At 48.5% G+C, this 24,102-nt stretch overlaps 1 protein-coding gene across 1 annotated transcript in view; it reads right to left on the reverse strand.

The window, feature by feature from the left end:
• Window positions 1-24,102, reverse strand: part of SLC6A11 (solute carrier family 6 member 11) — a 123,888-nt gene that overhangs the window by 81,893 nt on the left and 17,893 nt on the right. The window contains exon 5 of the mRNA XM_040628449.1: window positions 14,117-14,249. Coding sequence (XP_040484383.1) covers window positions 14,117-14,249 — 133 coding nt within the window. The remainder of the gene's footprint in view (window positions 1-14,116; window positions 14,250-24,102) is intronic.

Genomic DNA, 24,102 nt, shown 5'->3' on the forward strand with positions numbered 1-24,102 from the left:
TAGGCCAGGAAGGGAGCCAACACTTATTCAGGGCTCTGCATGCACTAGTGGAAAGAACACTGGTTCTGAGATCCACTTTTGCAGACCTGCGTTCAAATCCTGACTTCTCCACCAGCTGTGTGGCTCTGTGCATATCACTTACCTCTGTGGGCCTTAGTATCTTCGTTTATAAAGTGGGTTTGCTAACACTCACCTGACAGTCCGTTGTGAAGGTTAAATTAAATAATGAACGTAGGGTGCCCAGCCCAGTGTCTGGCACACAGTAAACAGTAAATTGTTTACTCAGCTTAGGGCAAAGACCCGAGCTTTGAACCCGGGTCAATCTGCCTCCACAGCTTCTGGGACACTCTTGCCATCTCCATGCATCCCCTCTCTAGGCCTGTGAGATCACCCTTCCTTTGCTGCTGGTCCTTAGACAAGGGTCTCACACCTACAGCTGCACACGTGGGATCACTCACAATTCCTATGGACCCTGCCTCATTTTTCACTCCTCTCCCCCAAGACAGGTTTTCCCTCTGCTGTTTCCCTAGCCATTGGCCGGTGGGGGCGGGGGGGGGGTTGCAGGGAAGAGGGCTTGGTTATATGATTGTCAGCAAATGCTTTGGGACTTTCACCCCAATCAATCAAACAGGTCCTAGCACATGACAGGCATCACATACTTGTCAGGTGATTGAATCAGCTAACAAGTGACCGCTCCCAGCACCTACCAGGTGGCTTACCCTAGCGATAAAGAACTGCAGAAGAGCCCCTGACAAGCAATGGATGCTCACTCACCAAATGAGGAGGAGGGAAGAAGAAGGGACAGAGGAAAAGACAGGAGGAAAATGGAAGAGAGGAGGGAGGGGAAAAGGATGTAAGCCAGCTTTTTGGCCTTGGTATAGTTCCTTTTTCCTGGAATCCCCTTTCTCCTCTGCCTTGGGGTAATTAATAACCATCCAGCTTGGAGGCCACTGCTTCCATGGGACCATCCCCAGCACAGGGATGTTTCATAACTGCCTGTTTACTCACCTGCCTACACTCCAGCCTCTAAACTTGTTTAGGGTTGATATCTGCAGTCCCATGCACAGGGCATGCTTAATAAATATTTGCCTCTCGCAGTAAGAAGTCTCCCTGAGCCCACAAGCCTGTCAGGCATGAGACAAGGACAGGCGAACTTGGGGCAGCTGTATGCTGCTGCCATCAAGAGCCAGTGGAGGAGTTAGGAGAAGGCCAAGAAGGATGAGGGTGAAGGGGGTCTGGAAGGTTTCCTGGAGGAAAAAGAGACATCAGAGAGGGGCAGAAAAACCGTGGATGAGGAAGCAGGAGCTGGAAGAAGGCACCGTGCTTTGGTTACCTGGTCAATGCCCATCATGAAGGACTGTTAAATGAAAAATGTACAATATTGAATTGTATCACCTTATGATTAAACAGGGTATAAACTATGATTACACATGTATAAGGAGCAGAAGGCAGTATGTGAACAATCTGGGAAGACCATTCTTTTGCTCTGAAATAGCCACTGCTACTATATTGGTTGGGTGATTTTTAGAGACTAGAGTGGGTGTTGCAGGTAACAGGGGGCTACTTGTGAGTTCTTGAAGAAGTCATGAAGCGAAAGCCATGGTTAAGGAAGCTGAGTCTGGCAGTGGTGGACAATCGGCCAGGCAGGGTGCATGGCAGGGTCGCCCCTGTGCTGTCAGCCAGGTGGAGGTAGGACACCTCCGGACGAGAGCACTGGAAAGACTAGAAGGTGCAAGGTAGCTAGGTTACAGTCACATTCTCCAAACACCAATGTACGGGTGGCTGTGAAGGAGTTTGGTCAATGTGATTAAGGTCCACCATCTGCTGACTTTAAATAAGGGCGATTATCACAGATGATCTGAGCGGGCCAGATTCAATCAGTTAAAAGGCCTTAGGAGCAGAAATGAGGTCTCCCTAAGGAAGAACCATTGCCTGTGGGCAGCACTGTCAGCTCCTGCTAAGGAATAGCTGCCTGCCCTTCCTGACAGCCTGCCCTACAGACTTCACACTGGCCTGGCTGGCCCCCACAATCACCAGTGCCTCCCACAAAATCTATCTCCTCCGAGTTCTGCTGCTCTGGCTGAATGCTGACTGACACAGTGACAATAGGAATGGGGAGGAAGGAAGGATCTAGTGGGGACTCTGGAGGAAGACAGTGGCTCCCTGTCAATTCCAACGACACTCGACTGAGCTAGCCCATTACTGCCAGGCCAACAGCAAGCAGGTGCTCTGTAACCTGCCAGCCTCCCACTTAGCCATCCACTCCACAGTCTGCCCTGGCTCACATCACCTCTCAGTGCTCCCCCGAACACCCCTTTGGGACTATGCTCATCACCCTTCCCACATCACCCCTGCCCAGAGCTTCCTAGACATGCCGACCCCACGTCCTCCTCCCCCTCCAGCATGCTCTGGCTGCCGGGACCACCCCCCCCCCGCCTCGACTGTTCTCTCACTAGTGACACCAGCACAGCCACTGACTTGTCACTGCATGTGTCATGCTAACCTTGACAGAAGGGAAAACTGAGGCCCTGAGAGATGAAGTGTGTGAACCGCCAGAGAAGGTCATGGTGGCCCGCCCTATATAGCACAGCTGGTAAGTGATGGGGTGGGACTCTTGACCCCAGATGGTGGCTTATTCTATTCCTCTTCATTGCCGTCTTCATCTCCTTTGCCAGATTCTTGAGGGCAGGAGACACAGCACAGTTCTTCTGTGAGTGCCTAGCATGGTGCTAATAGCCAACAGGCACAGAATGGGTACCCACTCGCTTCTGGTTTCGTTCTCCAAAAGCACTGCACTTGGTCTCACATTGAGAGCAAAGCCACTTTGACTCTTTTATGCCTGCCATAGGGGAGGGTGGGTTCCCGTTTTGCAGGGAGGCCACACACATGGGCAGGCTCCGCAGAGCGCCGGGACCCAGAGGCGCTCTGCTCCATACGGGTTAACAGTGCCCGCTGCCCCCGCCCAGGTCCCCCTTGCAGTGCTCCAACGGGCTTTCTCAGGAGGCGGCCAGCCCTGCAGAACCCCTCCCATCCAGCAACCACTCGGACTTTGGGGGGCCTTTGTGCTTTAATAAAGACGGTATTACTGAGTCGCAAAGCTTCCCTCCTTTCCAACCCTCCTCGCTGCCAGGGTTCCCGCTAAAGGTGAAGCGCTGTCATTCAAGGCCAAAGAAAGGGTTGAATCAAGATGCTAAACTCTTTTGACTTAATGTGACAATCTGCGGCTCTCCCCAAACCACAGTTGTGGGAGAAGCACTCCCCACTGGGCACAAACACCCTGGGCAGTGGCTTCGGGTGTCCTCGGGTTCTGGGGCCTGAGGGCAGGGATCTCCGTGCGCGGCTGCCGGGGCTCTCTGCATGCGTCTCATGAGCGCTCTAGTTTCCCCTCTGAATGCAGACATCAGCCGGGGCCGCTGGGAGAGCCCTGCCACCAACGCCGTCCCCGCTCGCTTCGGACTGCAACAAAGGCCACTTGAGGGCCGAGAGACAGTGCTGCCCAGTTCCTTCCCTGGGCCTGTTCTCTTCCCTTTCACACATCTTTCCCTTTTATTTCCCTGCCCCCTTTACTCCTGCTTTATGCCTCATTGAATCCATTAGCCACTTTATAGGGTGCTCCTGAAGAATAAATTTTCTGTGTGGGGCTCCTGGTCGTTTCCCCGCTGGCGGCTCCAACCCGCCTTGGTTTTGGAGGGGGGGAGGTGGTGGAGAAAAAGGCACACACTCCAGGGAGGAGCCTCCACGGGCCCCTCGAGGCTGTGCCTCCATGAGGCAGCTCTAGGGCAGGCTGCCTGCAGTAGGTGCCCTCACTGCCCAGGGGCCCCACCGCGCTCCTTCCCCATCGTAGCGGGCCCTGGTCCCCTAAGATCTTAGGGCACACAGCTTAAGCCCTGTGAACTTTGGTCTTCTCATCTGCAAAATGGGGATAACAGTCATACCTTTCTCATAGGGTTGTTGTGAGGACTCTGTGGGTTAATGTCATGAGGGCTTTAGAACAGGGCCTGGATCAAACAAAGTGCTACTTAAAGCATTTGCTTTATGATTATCATCATGCAGACGACGGGCTGTTTAAGAGTCCTTATGCCACCTCCAATTCCTCTACTTGTTGGTGAATGAAGGAAGGGAAAGGGGAAAAAAAATCAATTCAAGGCTATTTGCAGCTGTTTCTATGTGAGTGCGTCTGTCTGTGTGTGTGTGTTTTCTTTTCTCCTGCCTTGGTGTCCTGGAGCTCTGAAAAGAATAAAAACAGAGCCCCAGAGAAGTGAAAAGGCAGGATTCTTCTTAAAATCCCAGCTAATCCTGCAGCTTCCTTTAAAGTGGCAATAGTAGGAGGCAGGGAAGGGACCAGAATTGTTTTTGCAGTGCCCTCCCCTCCCAACCTCTGCTCCTGGAGACCAGGAAACGAGGGGGAAAAAATCCATAAATCATCCACCGAGAGGAGGACAGAAGAAGAAATTGGGCAGAGGAGAGAGCAAAGAACAGGAGCCAGCTGGGGAGGGAGTGGGGGACAGCATGAGGGGACACCCTGACTATTCAGGGGGCAGGATGGCTGCCTGCAGAGGGCAGAGGCTGAGGTGAGCCACCCCCATTTGAAAGTCAAAGTACTACAAGTTCCTGAACACCTGTGCACCTTCTGGCCCCACAGAACAAGGATGCCACACCAAAAGGCATTTGATGCGACCACCTCTACTTCGCTGCCACCTCCGCCTCGGTCACCTGCTAACACGGCTCCTACAGCCTCTCTGTCTCCCACCCATCCATTCACAACAAGCAGCCAGAGCCAGCTCTTCAGGATGAAAATCAGACTTTCAGTGGCTCTCCATCACACTCAGCATAAAATCCCGAGCTTTCCCCACAGAAAGGTCTGACCCTTGCCAATGTCCCCTGCCCCATCTCCTACCACCACTGACTCCGTCTGGGCCCCAACTTGCTTGGCTGCACATTAACCAGGTCCTTCCCATTTGGGAACTTCACATGTGCTGCTCACCTGGCCAATCCCTTCTCGTCCTTCCCATCGCAGATGGACACCCCTCTGAGGGGTGCCCCTGCCTTTGTTCTTTCCTCTCCCAGCCCCGTTTTTCTTCCATCCATAGCATTTCTGTGACTTGTTCATTCTCCATCTCCCCACCAGGCTGTAAGCTCCATGGTCTTTGCCATGGATCACTCACCATGGCAAAGAGCTCCAGTCTGGTACCTGGCACACACTAAGTGTGCAACAGACACTTACTGGATGCATGAATGAGTGAATGAGAAACATCCATAGCAAGTGAGCATTTGGATACAGCACATCTGGGAGCTAAAAACACTGGGGTGAGATTTTAAGGATCTTTCAGAAGAGCTCCCCATTGCAATTATCACCATAGCTTTGCAGTGTTTGAAACAAGCCATGCTTTGGGTGACAGCTGTTCATGTTAGTTTCTTCTTAAATGGCAAGGAGTCTGCACAAGTTAAATAGATTACAGATCCACAAACGTTTTCTGTGAAGTACCAGAGAGTGAGTATTTTAGGCTTTGTGGATCACACAGTCTTTGTCACAACCATTTAACTCTGCTGCACTTAACTCTGCTTACAGAAATGGATGTGGCTGTGTTCCAATAAAACTTTATTTACAAAAGCAGGCCACTGGCCTGATTTGGATAATCCCTGAATCAGACTAAGGTTTAGCAAAGCCACAAAAGAAGGACAACTAGTAATGACCAGATTTTCCATCTTCAACAAATATGCATAGAGGTATTGGGGATATATTGCAAAACCATGATATTGCTTCACATGCTGTCACTTGATAGAATGAAGACAGGAACACACAGAATTTATTTGATATTGCTGTTTCATAGAATATACAGCATTTCATTTGTATTATTCTGCATGTCAGCAATATGTTTGTACAATGGGAAATTCTAAGAGCACTTTTCACTCTGGAGGTACAAGGGAGCCACCGAGGGCTCATATTTGTTGCATATGTGAGTGAGTGAGTAGATGGATAGACCACAAAAACGGAGAGGACAGGACGTTTGCCAGGGGGATTACAAAAGGAGACTTAGTCAATAACTGGATGAGACATAAAGGGAGAAGTTGTCAAAAATGACTTGGTGGTTTCAGGCTTATGAGACCAGGGGAGGAGCGGGTGGCAGGGATGGTCAAGATGAATTTGGTTGATGAATCAAAAAAATAACCCAACATTTGCAGCAACATGGACAGGACTGGAGGAGATTATGCTAAGTGAAATAAGTCAAGCAGAGAAAGACAATTATCATATGGTTTCACTCATTTATGGAACATAAGAAATAGCAGGGAGATTGGTAGGAGAAAGAAGAGAAGAATGAAGTGGGGGGTAAAGAGAAGGGGGAATGAACCACAAGAGACAATGGACTCTGGGAAACAAACTGAGGGCTTCAGAGGGGAGGGGGGTGGGGGATTGGGATAGGCCAGTGATGGGTATTACGGAGGGCATGTATTGCATGGAGCACTGGGTGTTATAGGCAAACAATGAATCATGGAACACTACATCAAAAACTAAGGATGTACTGTAGGGTGACTAAAATAACATAATAAAAAATTATTATTAAAAAAAAAGAAAATTAAAATCAGAAAAAAAATACCTCCCCCAAGAAAAACAAGGACAGAGCAAAGTTGGTCTTTTCAACAAATGGACATCCACATGTAAAATATAAATATAGACACAGACCTTACTTATATCCTTCACAAAAATTAACTCAAAATGATCACAGACCTAAATTCAAAACACAAAACTATAGAGCTCTTAGAAGATAACTAGAGAAAACCTAGCCCCAGCAATGACTTTTTAGACACAACACCAAAGGCAGGATCCATCAAACAGTTGATAGGATTCATTTCATTAAAATGAAAATTTCTGCTCTGCCAAAGATACTGTCAAAGGGGTGAGAAGACAAACCAAAAACTGGAAGAAAACAGCTGCAAGACTACACATCTGATAAAGGACTGTTATCTAAAATACACACAAAACCCTTAAAACTCAACAATAAAAAAGCAACCCAATTACAAAATGGGCCCAAGACCTAGAGACCCCTCACCAAAGAAGATATACAGATGACAAGTAAGCATATGAAAAGATGCTCTGCATGATATCATCAGAGAAATAAAAATCAAAACAAGGAGATACCACTACACACCTACTGGGGTGGCCAAAATCCCAAACACCGACAGTACCAAATGTTGGTGAGGGTGTAGAGCAACAGTATTAACCATAATTCACTGCTGGGGGGAATGCAAAATGGTACAGCAACTTTGGAAGACAGTTTGGCAGTTTCTTACAAAACAAACCTCTCATGGGGGTGCCTGGGTGGTACAGTCGGTTAAGTGTCCAACTCCTGGTTTCGGGTCGGGTTGTGATCTCAGGGTCCTGAGACTGAGACCCACATTGGGCTCTGCACTCCACGCGGAGTCTATTTGGGTTTCTCTCTCCCTCTCCCTCTGCCCCTCCCAACCCCCGTGCTCTCTCTCGAAAATAAATAAATAAATCTTAAAAACAAAACAAAACTCTCACCATACAACCCAGCAATCACACTCCTTGGTATTTACCCAAAGGAGCTGAAAACATGTCCACACAAAAATCTGCACACAAATGCTTATAACAACTTTATTCATAATTGCCAAACTTGGAAGTACACAAAAGGTCTATCAGTAGGTGAATGGATATGCACCCCCATATTTATTCCAGTATTATTTTCAATAGCTAAGATATGGAAGCAACCTAAGTGTCTATCAATAGATGAACAGATAAAGAAGCTACAGTGTGTGTGTGTGTATGTGTGTGTACACACACAATGGAATATTACTCAGCTATGAAAAGAATGAAATCTTGCCATCTGCAACAACACGGATGGACATAGAGGGTATTATGCTAAGTGAACTAAGTCTGACAGAGAAAGACAAATACCATGATTTCACTTATGTATGGAATCTAAAAAACAAAACAAATGAATAAACTAACAAAAAGCAGAATCATACCTATAAATACAGAGAACAAACTGATGGTTGCCAGAGGGGAGGTGGGGTAGGGGAATGGGAGATACAGGATGGAATGAATAAGTCACAGGAACGAAAGGTAAGCACAGGGAATATAGTCAATGGTATTATAATAGTGTCCTGTGGTGACAGCAAGTGCACTTGTGGTGAACACAGAATAACATATAGAGATATTGAATCACTACATTGTACACCTGAAACTAATGTAACAGTGTGCGTCAACTATACTCAAGCCAATTTTTTAAAAGGTAAATGGATAAAGTGTGATACATCCAGGCAATGGAATATTATTCAGCGCTAAAAAGGAAGCCATCAAAAGATATGGAGGAATCTTAGATGCATATCACTAAGTGAATCCTATAAAGGCCACACACTGTATGATTCCAATGATACAACATTCTGGGAAAGTAGCAACTACGGAGACTGTGAAAAGATGGGTGGTTGCCAGGGGTTGAGTGCAGGGGAGATGAAAAGGTAGAGTACAAAGGATTTTTAGGGCAGTGAGACTATTCTGTACGATCCTCTAAGGGTGGATACCGTCATTATATATTCATCCAAACACCCAGAACATACAGCATCGAGAGTGAGCCCTCATGGAAACTACGGACTTTGGGTGATGATAATGCACCAGGGTAGGTTCATTCATCAATTACAGCACATGCCCAACTCTAGTGGGGGATTTTGATAACGGGGAGGTTACACATGTGTAGGGGCAGGGGATCTATGAACTTCCTGCTCTATTTTGCTGTGAATCTAAAACTTCTCTAAAAAACAAAGTCTTTAAAAACTACAAAACCAAGGACACAGAAAAATCACAAAGATGTCTCCATGTTGTGGTCACTTGATTTCAATTATCCAGAGTGAAACTGTTCATCATCCAGAAGACGACAAGGTACAAACAGCCTGGAAGTTTCCTCCTGAAGAAAGCAAGTATCTGAGAATTCTACATCTTTGCAGAATTTAAGAAATAATTGAGAAAGGTTTTTACTTATTTTTCTAATCCAGATTTCTAGCATTTCCAATAGTGCCTAAAGAGAAAAAGAAATAACTGTGCAGAACTAAAACTGTAGCTGTTGGACAGGGGTAGGGAAATAAACAGCTTTTTGAGTACCTACTGTGTGCTTAGAACCACAATCAGTGTGTTCACACTGAGCCTGCATATGGACTCCCAGCTGGGGGCTTGAGAACAGATGAGGATCAGGCTTAGGGAAGGCAGATAGACCTGGGCTTAAATCCCAGCTCTGCTCTTCCAAACAGGGTGGCCTTGGGCAAACTGTGCAACCTTTCTGGGCCTCTACTTCCTTATTTGTAAAATGGGGTTTGAACTTAAAAACCAAGACGCCTCCCAGCTCTGACATGCTACGCTGCAATATTCCGGAGCCAATTCTCAGCCATTAGAACCCCCACGTTCGTAGCATCTGGTTCTCTAACTGTTCTATTGTGAATGCTAGCACTAATACACTGAATTGTAATTGCTTCTCTGTCTGTGCCTGCTCTGCTAGGCTGGCACACTCTCTGGGGACAAGACTTCCCACCATCCTCTCTACTGCATCCCAACACCTTGCAGGGAGTCCCAGGGGCAGGTGGAATTCATTCATTCCACAAATGCTTATTAAGAACAGTTATGTGGCACCTTGCTACATTCCGAAGCTGGAACCTAGTTAGTGTCTCCTCAACCTAGAGCAGCTTCTTCTGAGAGGAGAGGTTGCTCACTCTGACCCTGGGGAGATCCCAAACGCTGGCCTCTATGACATCAGAGGACTGTAAAGCACTTGAACAGGGTGCAGAAGAGGACGGCACTGAAGGACATCTGCGGAGACTGTCCGTGGGCGGCGGGGGGGATGTTAATGCCAGTACAAACTCAGGAGCCCACGCGCTGCCTACTGAGCTGCTGGAGTGGGGATGGATCTTCACCTGGGACCTTGTGACAGACTCATCTGTGATCTACTCATTTGTGACCTGATCCCAAAACTCCACTTAGACAGTCACCTGCTAACAGGTTGAGCCTGCAATGTCTGCCCCCAGGAGCAGGGCCCATGTTCATTGAATTAAGTTATAGCCGGGGTTATAGTTTTTACCTTGAATATAAAAGGGGGCCAGGAAACTTGTCTCAAGTTAACGAAATTTCAGAATTTCTGCTGAAGTTTGAGTATGGGAAGCAGGCTGGAACTCAGCCATGTCCTGGACAAGAGCAGAAAAACAGGGTTCTCCTTCCTTGGACAGCCTCATGAAAGCGACTCTGGCCAGGGCCCCACAAGCAAGAGACAGGGGCGGCAGCTGCCCACTCAGGAAGACTCAGATGACCTGTATTTATTTTTAGCTGTTTTTGTACAGAACCTGAAAAACCTTTGGACTCTGGGCTTATGTCCAAGATGAGGTGAACAATAAACAGTAAGAAAAGCATCGGCCCCTCTCTTAAGAAGACACCGTGTGCCGATCGGGGACTCCTGGTCCCCTAAAACTGTCAGAACCTCATCATTTATAAACAGCTAAGGAGCTGGGCCACCAGGCTGTAGTTCCTGACCTGACACTTGTCACTTACTGCATGACCTTGGGTAACTCCCTTCTGCTCTATGAGCCTCAGTTTCCTGAATGATAAAATAAGAGTGGGGGTGAATCAGATAATTTTCAAGAAATCATGGAGCTCTGGAAAACCACATCCCATCCTGGATGCTAACCCTGTCTTGAGCATAGAATAGGGGGAAGAGCCCATAAAACCCAGCCTTCAGGAAAATGCTTAATTGGCTCATCTGATTTCAGCATTTCCCTTGAAAGCACCACCTAGATCCAGCTGCAACCAACAACTATTGATCACCCACTATGTGCTAAGGTATCTCATGAACTGTCTCTTTATAACCAGCCCACAAGAAAACTGTCAGTGTCCCTAAGTCACAGATGACAGGCAGGATGGTACACTCATCCAAGGCACAGGCTATGCAGTCACCAAGGCGTGGGGTCCACTTCCTACCTGAGGGTCCTTAAGCGAGTTACTTCCTTACTCCCACAAGCTTCAGTTTCCTCATCTGGAACAGACATAATGATTGTCCCTGTTTCTTGGGCTTGTTTCATGATCTGAATGGAGTGGGCACATCAAGCACTCAATGATGGTTACCCATTACTATTATGAGCACTACTACTGCTGCCATCACTACCATGCCTGCTAGAGAGAGAACAAGTAGGCTCAGGCAGAATGTGTAAAAGGACATCACTCAAAATATCACAGTATTCTAAAATCTGATCAAGTTCAAAGACAGGTAAAATGGGAGCAGCTCTGGGTCAGTGTTGAGGTACAAAGTCTTCATGTAACTCAGCCCAGGCTCCTGAACCTCTTAGCCTCTGGGTCTCCATCTATAACACAGAGGTAATACCTCCCCAGGTTGTGGGATTCTGTGTGCTAATATGGATGAAAAATGCCTGGCAGACTGTGCAGTGAGCAGAAGGCTGTGGATGAATGTTCTCTCTCATGCCTTCCCATATGCCTCTTTTGAAATCTCCAAGAATGTAGCCTGCTGGTCCTTCCTTGAAACCTGGTCCCTGCATTGGAATTCTCAACACACAGGCTTGATGGCCCAGCCAGTGGCAAGTGGCCCTGTTATGGGACTCAGCTTCCTCCTGAGGGCTGAGTGGAACCACATTTTGCTGGGGCCCATATCCTGGGCCCAAGAACTCAAGGCCACAGGTGCATGTGGATGACCCAAGCACGTGCATGCACTTGTCCAATGGCCCTCAACCCCCACCGCACACAACTGCCACCCAGCCAAGCCCACTGGCCTTGACATTGACTCCCAAGAAAGTGGTAATCGTGATAGAAGAAATAATAGTATCAACCATGACACCTCCTCCCTTCCCTTTACAGTTCACAAAGCACTCTCACATATGTTAATGGGGTAGGGTAGAGGCTGTGTTTTATTCATCTTTAGATATCCACTAAATAATGCCAGGTATAGAGTAGCTACCCAGAAACTACTTCTCAAATGAATAAATTTTATCTTTAGAATAGATTTTTTTAAGATCACCCCATTATTCTGCACTTGTCATTAATTGCACACTCTGCTAAGCATTAAATATGCATCCTTGCATCTCATCCTGACAACCACCCCATGAGACAAGCCTGATATCAATCCCATTTTACAGAAGAGGAAACTGAGGCTCAAAGAAATTAAGTGATATGCTACGGTCACAGCTAGTGAGTGACAGACCTGAGACGTGAATCCTGATTCCAGACTCTGGTTCTTCACCCCTCCAAGTCTTTTTCCTCCTCTTTAGCCAGATGAGGCAGCAAAGAGGGGAACAGGAACAAAGTGTATATAGTCTAATAAATCTATGTCAATAAGGCACTGATTTTTAGACTTGGAAAAACAGAAAAATCCTATTGCTTTTTTTTTATTATGTTCAGTTAGCCAACGTATAGTACATCATTAGTTTTTGATGCAGTGTTCAAAATTCATTAGTTGTGTATAACACCCAGTGCTCACTACAACACGTGCCCTCCTCAATACCCATCACCTGGTTACCCCCCCCCCACCCTCTCCCTTCTGTAACCCTCAGTTTGTTTCCTGGAGTCCAGAGTCTCTCATGGTTTGTCTCCCTCTCTGATTTCTTCCTCTTCAGTTTTCTCTCCCTTCCCCTGTCCTCTGCGCTATCTATTGCTTTCTTGATATAAACTAGAGAAAGCAAAGATCAGCAAAATTACCTTGGCTGACAGGACCTGAGTCTCTGTTCTACTTTCTGATCCCGCAGGCACATTTATGATTGCTTTCTAGCACATCCTCAGCTCCCTGAGAGCCCACAGCATGGGGGCTTGTTGGTATCTGTTTTCTGCTCTCCTAATTTCCCTCCAGCAGGTCCACCCACCTGTCAGACACTTACACTGTGGCTGCTGAGGGAACCATCTTTCGTAAAAGGACCCAGAGTTGTTAAGTTCCCATCCCCTTGGAGGTTTGACCTCCAGCCCCTGACCCAGCCAGTAGCTTAAAATAAAGGTGATGAGCAAATGCCTCCCAGAAACAGGCAGGCAGGGAGTGACATGCTCAGGGTGACCCCAGAGTAAGTAAAGCTTCATGTACTCTTTCCCACAAGAAAAAATGGAATAGCACAAATAAGGATACTAATGGCACTGACATTCAGCCAGAGGGTCAGGGCAATAGGGAATGGGGGGGACTGTGGCCAAGCAGAGTGTCCCTAGAAGGAGGGAGCTACTGCTCAGTTCAGCCAAATGCTGCTGTGTAGGCATGTGGGCCCAGGGTCACCAAACCTTTCAACTTTCCAAAGGATACCAGACTCATATTTCCTTTTTCAGCATGAACTCTCCGGATTTTTAAATGTTGGCAACTAATGCTTTACTTTCTTTTCTTAAACAAAACACACGAGTGGGCTGGCCTTGCCCATGAGCTACATGGACAACCTCTGTGTTGATCCTTGTGGCACAGATGGTTGGGCTAAAGATGTCCCCCTGCTCCCCTACGCTTTGAGCCCCCCTGGCAGGTACGTGAGGCCATGACTTCAGTTCTGGCCGGGTGCCTGTGGTAACCTCCTGACCAGGCCCATTGAGAGTCAGCCGCCTCCTCCCATCTCTCTTTCCCGAGGAGATACAGGTCCTGGAGGCTACGTGGTACAGATGGCACAGCAAGACAACAAGATGGAAGCATCTGCCCTCCCCTCCACAGACTCTAGGTGGGTGAGGTCTCAGGCCTGTCAGTGTAGGTAGCCAGCATCTCCTGCCCTCACACATGCCTGGAGCACATGCCTTCATTATAAAAACCACACAGTAGCAGTTTAGCACTTCCAGTGTTCAAAGCCCTGTACCTCCCCTTTCCTTGCACAGCTCTCCATAAGACAGGACAGGCTTTGTTATTTCACAGATGAGCAAACTGAGGCTCAGAAGGCAGAACTGCATAGCCCTGAGGTGTGCGGCAAGTAAGTGGTACACTGGGATTCTAGCTCTGGGCTCCTGAGTGGACTCCCAGTCCAGTGCTCCTCCTACTACCCCACAGAAGAGCTGACTTTTGCAATGTGAACTCTCTGGCACTCTCTGGGTCACCTGTGATCTCGTATAAGGATAGCTCATGTCCTTCCCTGCCCGTGGCTAGCTGCTTGAAGATGCACCTCTTACCTTTCCTGTGGACTTGGTCCCCTTCCAGATGCAGAAATAGCAGATGGTCCAGGCTGCCAGGAGACACAAGGCCAGCTCCCAGCGGAGGTTCCCAATGTGCTCGATCCCATCTGAGATGGCCAAGACCCGGCGCCTGCAGAGGGGAGTAGGGAGAGTCATGTGGGCTGGAGACCCACCCTGACCCCACCCCTGGCAAAGCTAGTGCTCTAGAGGGGCAGGGATGAGCCACCCACTCATTCACCTGCTCCCCCCACCACCATTTGCCAAGTACTTCCTCTGAGCCAAACCCAGGGCTGGGTGTGGGGACCCCAGAGAAGAACAAGACCCAGCCCTCTGTCTTCATGGTTTCACTCATGGGGGAAAAGACAAACCAGTTAGCAGATGGTTTATGGATAGCATGGCAAGGGCTACAACAGAGGAAGTTGTAGGGGCTTTGGAAGGACCAAGAAGCATCTAGCCTATCTCGAGGTTGCTGGGAGACTGCAGGTCTGTCCATACACATTCCAGGTCCCACCCTCAGCAGGAGCAATTATACATCCCCCGGCCTGATGAACTAAACAGTGGACATTGAACTTGCTTTGGCCAATGGCACCTGTGTCAATTTCAGATCCAGGTGGTGTGGTTTGCCACCTTCTCTTTTCTCTACTATTGCTGTCATGACAGGGTATATATCAAGATGAAGCCTCTAGGGGTGCCTGGGTGGCACAGTGGTTAAGCGTCTGCCTTCCGCTCAGGGCGTGATCCCAGCGTTATGGGATCGAGCCCCACATCGGGCTCCTCTGCTATGAGCCTGCTTCTTCTTCTCCCACTCCCCCTGCTTGTGTTCCCTCTCTCGCTGGCTGTCTCTGTCTCTGTCAAATAAATAAATAAAATCTTTAAAAAAAAAAAAAAAAGATGAAGCCTCTAGAAGCCTGAGTTTCCGAGTGACTATAAGAGCCCTTCTGCTACCCTTTGTCAGAGATGTTGTGTGAGCAAGAAAGCAATTTTTTTGCTTTAAGCTACTGAGAACTTTGGAGGTGTTTGTTATTGTGGCAAAACCCAACCAATCCTGACTGATACAGGGGTCAGGGAAAGCATTCTGGAGGAAGTGATATTTGAGCTAAACTTTGAAGGATGATGGAATTTAGTCAGGAGAGAGAGGAAGTGAAGGTTGTTTTAGATCGAGGTAATAGCCAGAACACAGAGCATGGGATACCTGGGGAATCCTGGAGCACAGGGATCAGAAGGGAAAAGCAGAAAAGGTAAACAGAGGAGTCTCCCTGGGAGCCTTGAATAGCATGCTGAGAGTAGGGATGGCCCAGAGGGCCCAAGCCACAGGAGTGGGAGGACCCCTGGCTACACTGAGCCAATGCCGCCGGCCACAGTCTTCCTTCAGAACCCATCAATTCTTCAGGGTTGACACAGGCCTGGCTCCCAGAGCCCACTCCTGGGGTTTGTGTTTCTTTAAAGTCAAACTCGCCACGCTCCATATTGTGCAGAACCATGGCACCAACACAAACCCCCTCGAAACTCACTCCATGAACCCCATTCTGGCTGCCAAACCACCCCCGCTGGACCACGCCAGTTGCCTCAGCACTCTGGGAACGTCCTTTGAGCAAGCAGCTCCCATCCCACCAAGCATGAAAGCCTCCCTCAGTGTCTCTCTCCCTGGGAATCTGCTCAGGGCCTGATTCTGCATTAATTACCCAATGACACCAATTAGCACTGGTCTACAGGCTCCCTCCAGCCCCAGTCCCTGCTGGAGAAATCAGGCAGGCCCCCAAACAAAATTGGGCTGTGTGCAGCTGTGGATTTACTTGAAAAGAAACCAGCTTTCAGACCTATAGCCAGAAGTGGGAACGTCCACTTAAATACACATTTACTGAGCACCTATTATGTATCAGGCACTATCCTAATACCGCAGATAAAAAGGTAAGCACATGTGGCTTTTGCCCTCTACTAGTAGAAGTTAGACAAAAAAAGTCCAAAGGAGGAGACAGCCACATAGTTATGACAGGTTTTTTGTTTTGTTTTGTTTTATTTTTAAGATTTATTTCTTTATTTTAGAGGGAGTGCAGGAGCAGGAGGGGCAGAGGGAGAGGGAGAGAGAATCTCAAGCAGACTCTACACTTGGCTCAATCTCATGACCCTGAGATCATGACTTGAGTAGAAACCAAGTCGGATGCTTAAATGACTGTGCCACCCAGGCACCCCAGCAATAGTTTTTTGTGTTTTGTTTTGTTTCTTATGTCTTAGTAGTCTCTGGCTTTAATTCCTTTAAGAACTACAGGTCATTAAATAAAACCTTTTATCTATCATCTATCTATTATCTATACTATAGATAATACTATATTATCTATAGTACCTATTATCTATTATATAGAGTATCTATTATCATAACAGAGTAGTGGGTCTCAGAGCATAGTCTTTGTAGAGCGCTCGCTAAAAATACAAAAATTCCTGCCACTCGTCCCAGACCCACTGAGTCTGAATCTTTGCTGTGTGGCTCCCTGGAAGCTGCATTTTGCCACATTTCCCCGAGGACAGCTTATGCATGATAAGGCTTCTACACTACAGAAGTAGAGTTTCCTGGCAATGAAGGAATGACCTACAAACTCCACCTGAATAGTATTTTTGAGGAGGACCCGGGGACAGTGTCCGGTATCCTTTGAGAAGCCACTGGACTTTCTCCCCGCCAAAATACTGTGATGTACCCACTTACTCCCAAAATTCTGCAGCGAAACCTCAGGGTGCTCATCAGGTACCTTGTTTCTAGATTAAGAGTCTCCTAATCGACATCTATCTACCACCTTGCAAACTGCCCCCAACAGCATCTTGAATGCCCAGCAGCTGGTGAATGAGAAGGGCGAAGCCCACACAGGAAAGAAAGTGGGCCAGTGCAGATGGTGTGCTTTTCCCAATCCACCCCAGGCTCTGAATTTTTCATTAAAGAAACACTTACATGAGGTCCCTAGCTAGCAGGGGTGCACATACACACATGCCTTCTTGTTGATGTAGTTGTTTTCTGAACTGGAATTTGAAAACTGGAAATGGCACGGGGTAGAGGGACAGTGGAGGGGGCAGGTCAGCCAGGAGGGAGCTGGCTCAGGTCCCCTCTCTTCCACATTTTGGATGCTGCAAACTTTTGAGTCCTGCAGCCTGCCTCGGCGCCCTCTCGCTTAATTGAACAATCTAATTCCCAGAATGGGAAGCAGATTACTAAAAGCTACGCAGGATGAATTGCTCTTTTGTTCCACCAGACACTATTTGAAAACATCCTCAAACTATTTTCTTTAGGTTTCACCAGAGCTGACTCTAACTAGCAATGGACCTTGGGTTTCTAAAGATAGGGGGCTTGGGGGCCAGGTTCTCAGCCTGCAGGGCTGTGGGTTGTTTTGAAACCCACAAGGGCAGCCTTTGAGAGCCAGGGGCTGGGGCACTCAACTCCGGAGACTTGGAGAAGGCACAGCTCTTCCTGGGAAAAAGCTTTCTTAATGACCCTCCCCCATGGAGTGCTGGGACAGGAGAAAGGTCTGAATAAGGAAGAGTTTGCTGCCAATACCCTGGCAAAAAAAGGACCAGGGAACAGACCTCCCGACACTGTCCAGGGAGCGGGAAATGTTAAGGACTAGACAGAACTCTTTGGAGACATTTACTCAAGTTATTCTGAACACCTACTATGAGCTAGGAAGGGAAGCAGATCCGTCATGAGGCATCTTTTTCGGGCCATAAGTCTAGAATATAGTTCTGGAGATAGCTATCCAGAGACTAAAATCTCAGAGCTTGGAGGTATGATGCCTCTGCTTCCCCAGCCCTTGGCACATATAGAGATGGGCTGGGTTCAAACTGAGCTCTGCTCCTTACCAGCTGTGGACCTTGAGTAAGGGACATCATTTCTCTGAGTCTCAGCTTCTTCATCTGTAAGATGGGAATGACAATACTTCCCTTTGATAGGTTTTCAAGCATCATCTAACCCTCCCCACAATCTTTGAGGTTAAGTACAATCACCATCATTTCAAAGATGGAGAAACTGAGGTGCAGAGGGGTTAACTTTCCCAAAATCACCAGGAGCAAGCAACAACACTGGGATTTGAACCCAGGGCTCCTGGTTCCAAAGCCCACACCTTCGGCCTCAGTGCTAGCTCCTAGATTCCCCTGTAACAGTCCCCTGTAAAATTACCACCGTCCTCTCTTCTTCATAATTTAAGCTATTGGTAAATGCATGCCCCAAAGCTATATTACATGTCTTTGCATATGACATAAAGGTAGTACACATGTCCTTCATACATTTGTTAATTTATTCAAGTAGCACTTATCAAGGTGTCATTAGTGTGCCAGTGTTACAGCTGGGGATCTGTAAAGAGCTCATGTTCTAATGGGGAAAGCAGACAAGAAAACAGAACTGGGCATGGAGAGGGTCAGGACAGAGAAAAGCAGGGACCCTCACTGGGGATCTGGCCCAAAACAGGATGTGGAGATGGGACTGAGCCAGGGGGTCCTGGAGGGTAGGAGGAGAATTAGCAAAGAAGAGGTGGGGGTAGTATTCGGGGCAGAAAGGCCACCAGGTGCAAAAGGCTGGAACGAAGGCTCAGTGAGGCGAGGGAAGAGCACAGCACGTTGGGTCAGTGTAGCAGAAGCCGGGGCGAGAGGTAGGGTTGAGAACAAGGCTGGAGTGTGAGCAAGGGCTAGATTATGAGCCTTGCTGAAAAGTTGGGGCTTTATCCTGAGGGCAACAGAAGACTAGTAGAATCTTAAACAGGAGTGAGACCCCATCAGATACATGTTTTGGAAAACTCTCTTTGGCTGCAGTGGGGAGAATGGACAGTAAGGGTCGAACAGGGCAGGGTTGCCTTAGTTTGGACACTAAAGGGGGGGGGGTCTGTACCAGGGTAGGAGAAGGGCCCTGGAGGGGAACAAGTGGGCTTGAAAACAGCACAGGCACAAAGTGACTGCAAGGGAGTGGCAGGTAGCAGGGAAGAGGGAGGTCTCAGCTGATACCCAGCTTCATACTTGGACGGATGGGGGGTCATTAGCTGAGCGGGAGTGAATTGTCAAGTTGGTTGGAAGAGGAGGTGGTAAAGAACCGATCTTTTAGACGAGATGATTTTGAGGGCTTGTGGAACACCCAGGAAGCTGCAATCCCCAGAGGCAACTGGGGCTCTGGCTATAAAGCTCAGAAGAGAGATGCAGGGAGGAGATTCAGACCTGAGCCTTCAGGGTGTGCTGGGAGAACGTGAGGCTGCCTGGGGAGAGCTGGAGGAGTAGGAGGAGGGAGAGGACCTGCCACAGAGCTTCCAGAACCCCAACATTTACAGGGCAGAGAGAGGAAGGGAGGAGCCCTTGCAGTAGGCAGACAGGGGTGAGCAGAATGGCAGGGTAGCAACAGGAGAAGGTGGTATCCCTGGAGGCAGAGGGCATTCCAGAAGGGGAAGCAGCCCATCTGCCAAATGCCACAGGGCAGTCTGGTGAGAGGGAGGGTGTTGTGGGATTTGGGACCAGAAGGTGTGCGTGAGGCAGTGAGAGCAGGTCCCTGGGGGGCAGACTTCAGGCTGCCATGGGTGGGGAGTAGACACGCGATGAGACCCTGGTGAGGTGGCTCTTTGGGGAAGTTTGGCTGTCATGGATAAGAGACTGTGGTAGAGAAAAGGGCCACACAGAGTACAAAAGCTGTTTTGCTTATGCCTGTTTTGTTTTCAGGTTGGTACAAGTGGGATAGTTAATGGATAAGGGGCTGGGGATCAATCACAGGAGGGGATGGAGGGGGTAGAAGAAAGAATACGCAGGTGGAGATGTTGCCATTTTCTACAGGAATGGGAGGGAAAGAGTTGGGGGAAACCAGGAGGCCAGTCTGAAAGCAAACCATCCTTATTAAGAGACTGTCAGGAGAGAACTGGAAGGAGCTGGCAGTGGAGGGGACCATGGCAGGCGCCACTAAAAGCCCTACAGCTTGCTACATTCAGTCCTTCCTGTGAGGGCATTATTAGGCCCATTTTATAGGTGGGGAAACTGAGGCCAAGTGAGGTAAAGCATCTTGCCCAGATTAGGACTTGAAATCAGGTTCTTCTGGTACCCACACCCCTCCCCCCAACTGCTGCCTCACCAGGTATGGACCCAGGGAGAGGATACATCTCACTCAAGACCCCTCCTCCATCCTTCACGATCCCAGGGAAATTGCTGGAATCCCAAATCCAGTCCTCAGGCATCACCCTCAGTCGCCTTTCAGGGTCTCATACCCAGAGAGGCTGGGCCCAGAGAGAAGGAAACGGCCTCACACCTGGGGCTTCCCTAGCTTCCAGAGCCAGGAATGGTCTGAACTGGGAAAGCAGAGAGGGAGCAGGCAGCCAGGCCACCTTCCCCCACCCCCAGAGTCTGGGAGAGGCTGTGTGGGAACAGCTCCCAGCATGGCTGGCTAGCCGGGGAGGCCTCATCTTAATGTCCAGCACGGAGCTGGAGCCGGCAAACACATCACCTTTCTTTAACCTGCCCCGGAGGAAGTGCTGCCAGGGACGCCGAGACCGCCCTAAAAACTGGCGCTGAGGGGCTAGGCTATAAATAGCCTTGCTGGTCTCCCTCTCTGGTCTCCCCAAGCAACACACAAACAAAAAAGGGCCCATCACCAAAACAAATGTGCCTTCCCTGCCCCCTCCAGAATTTCTCTGCCTTCAGGGTTCTGCTGTCACTTGTCTGGGAAGAGAGAAGTGCAGGCCCCCAGCTCTCCCCACATATGGGCTTGCTCCTCCGAGCCCCCAGCAGAGTCCTAAAACCCATGAGGCTCAGGGCAAGGAACCCCCTTGCCAAGAAGCTGAGGCCTCTGCATCCTGTAATCTTTCAGCAGGTAGTTACCAGGTGCCAACTCTATGCTGAGTACCCTAAGGACTAAAGCCACAACGATGAGTAAATCAGGGTGTTCTGCCCTCAGAGAGCTTACTACCCAGAAGTATAAAGATAATAATTACAAGGACTGTAACAGCTTGGATTGCCTTCGTGCTTACTCCCAAGGGGAATGCAAGTGTTATTCCCATTTTACACGTGGGAAAACTGTGGCTTAGGCAAATTAACATGCCCAGGAAGGCTGAGGCAGAGCCTGAAGCCACATCTGTCGGACTTCAGAGGCAGAGCTTGGACACACTGTCTGGTCGTGGGAAAGACAGGCCAGAACCGTGTCAGTCAGGAAATACAACTAGGGACCCAAGCTGGCCTGAGAAATCCCTGTAGGCCATGCAGAAGTGCCCACCAGCCCCCCAGACACACCCTGACTTCTCTACTTTACAAGAGTCATTCCTGCTGTTCCCTCTGCCAGGAATGTCTTTCTCATTCTCCCAAACTACAAAAACTCAACCTGTCCTTTAAGCACCAGCTCAAATAATACAAAGCCTCACAAAGTGCTTTCTTGGTCCTTAGGGTCAGTCCCTCCTTTCATTTAAAGGTTAAGTGAACATCTACTATGCACCAGACACTCCTAGGTCAGGGGCAACAAACTTTGTCTGTGAAGGGCCAGACAGTAAATATTTTAGGCTCTGAAGCCATAAGGTCACTGTCCTAACTATGCAGCTCTATCCTTGCAGTGTGAAAGCAGCCATACACAATTTATAAATGAATGAGGTGGCTATCTTCCAATAAAACATTTTTTATAAAAACAGACAGCAGATGGGGTTTGGCCGGTAGTCTCCAGACCCCTGTCCTAGGCTAATGCTTTCCAAAGAACATTAATCCCTCAAGACACTCAGAGTTCCCAGGTCACACCAGGCCCTCATTAGAGAAAATGATGTACATTGTAGCCCTCGGTTGAGAGTCTCAATGATCATGACAGTATTAAAGGCTCGGAGAAGTCCTGCAATAAAGACACCTTTATAGCTCTGATTTGCCCAATGTTTCCCAAATTTATTCATAAGTGTTCCCTTTTAAAGTGCAAATTAAAACCACAATGAGATACTATTTTGCGCCCACTAGGGTATACCTGCTAGGATGCCAGTAATCAAAATAACAATAACAAGTGTCCTCAAGGATGTGGAGAAATGGAACAACATACATTTATTTCTGGTAGGAATGCAAAATGGCTTAGTCACATTGAAAAATGGTTTGGCAGTTTCTTAGAAAGCTAAACACAAAACTCAGAGATTCCATCCCTAGGTTATTCATAAGAGCAAAAACTGAAAGCCACTCAAATATCCATCAACTCACAGACAAACAAAATGTGGTATATTCATAAAATGGAACGTTATCTAGCCAGAAAGAGGGAAGAAGGAGTGATACACCTCATAGCATGGGTGAACCTTGAAAACATTATGCTAGGTGAAGGAAGCCGGTGACAGAGGACCCACATTGAATGACTCCATTTATATGCAAAGTCCTGACTAGGCAAATCCAGAGAGAGGGAGCGTGGAGGAGTGGTGGCCTGGAGGCAGAGGCCGGAAGGGAGATGAACTGCAATCAGGAACCAGAGCCCTGAAGAGGGTGATGGCAATGTTCTAAACCTGTATTGTGATGATCTCACAATCGGCAGTTCCTCAAAATCACTGACTTGCACACCTACAGGGGGAGCAGTTTATGGCATGTAAAGGACAAGTCAGATTGAGAACTTAGGAAGGAAGTTCTCCCCGCCGCCCTTCTGCCTTCCCGCGGCAATCCTCGCTAGCATGTGCAGAACACATGCTGGAACAGCACTCTGGCGCTCTTGTGTCTGTTACCTCGCTTTACTCCCATTGTTCAGAGGAAATGGAGGCTCCACGTCGTTCCTGACCTCGCCCTGCATCACAGACTGGTGGGTCACAGAGCCTGGACTTGCACCCCAGTCTCCTTTGTGGGCCCTCCTCCCCACCACTGCTGGGTGAGATCCGGGGAAGTAGAAGACAGTGCAAAGAGGAGAGTGAGTCTAGAGGCAGGGACTGTTAGAGCATCGAAACTCAGGGAAGGGCCCCAAAACTTGTGCCTCATGGGGAGATGTGAGCAGAGGTAATGCAGGTCAGGAGGCAAAGTATAGAAGGGGCGGGCTGAGCAGAAGAGAGGCTGCCACAGCTTTTGGGAACCCACTGGTTCTTAACGTAGCCCATCCTCACATGGGTTACATGGATCCCATGCAGTAGAGAGGTCCTTGCCACCCATGGCTGGGGTCCCAGGACCCTCCAATTCCTGAACCTTTCTCCTCCTCACTAGGACTCAGCATGGCCCTAACGTGCTGCCCAAGCCTTTCCAGCCCCATCCCATGGGCTCCCACAGTACCACACCTCTGCATCATCAGCCACCAAAAGTTCTGATGATGTCTGACCATCTTTGCCATCCCTCACCACTCTGAGATGTTCTGTGTCAAGGCTGGCAATGAGCCACTGTCTGCCACAGAGGGACAGCAAGCAGGAAAGCCCATCAGGAAAGGTCCTGGATGAATGAGGAGATCCAGAGTGGGGAGTGGGGATCTGGAGACCAGGAGATCTCCATCCTTTGAATGTCACCTTATTCGTGGTGGGGAGGCAGGCCAGATGCAGAAGTAAGAGGCACTACCATTGGCCAATTACTTACCACCCACCATCAGCACTTCACACTGACTGCACCTTGAAGGGTGGGACAGGTACGCCCACTTCACCAGTGAGGGAACAGAGGTTCCATATCACATGCCCAGGGGCCCCACCAGTAAGTGGCAGGGTTAAGTCTCCCAGTTCTGATGCTTCTTCCCCATCCTGGATATCTTCCAGGAGCAGTGTAGGGCAGACACGAGGGGTGGGAGTATGTGTGTAAATCTGGGGAGTTTCATATACTTTCTTGTGGTTTCATTAAAAATCATCTAGACTAGAGATAATGCACTAAAATTTGGTAACAGCCCCTTATGTGTTATTTTGCACCTGAGTACAAATTAAAGTCATTCATTAATGCCCGTGCCACCAGCTGCAGGGCCTTAAACCATACACCGGGAGGCCAGCACCAATTTACATCTGTCATCGCAGCAGATCACAGTCTGCCAGGGTCACACGCAATACCTGGCTCAGCTGGAAACCACAATATTCTTCTAAAATCAA

Source organism: Ursus maritimus, unplaced genomic scaffold (assembly GCF_017311325.1).
Source record: "Ursus maritimus isolate PB19 unplaced genomic scaffold, ASM1731132v1 scaffold_14, whole genome shotgun sequence".
Taxonomy (NCBI): Eukaryota; Metazoa; Chordata; class Mammalia; order Carnivora; family Ursidae; genus Ursus; species Ursus maritimus.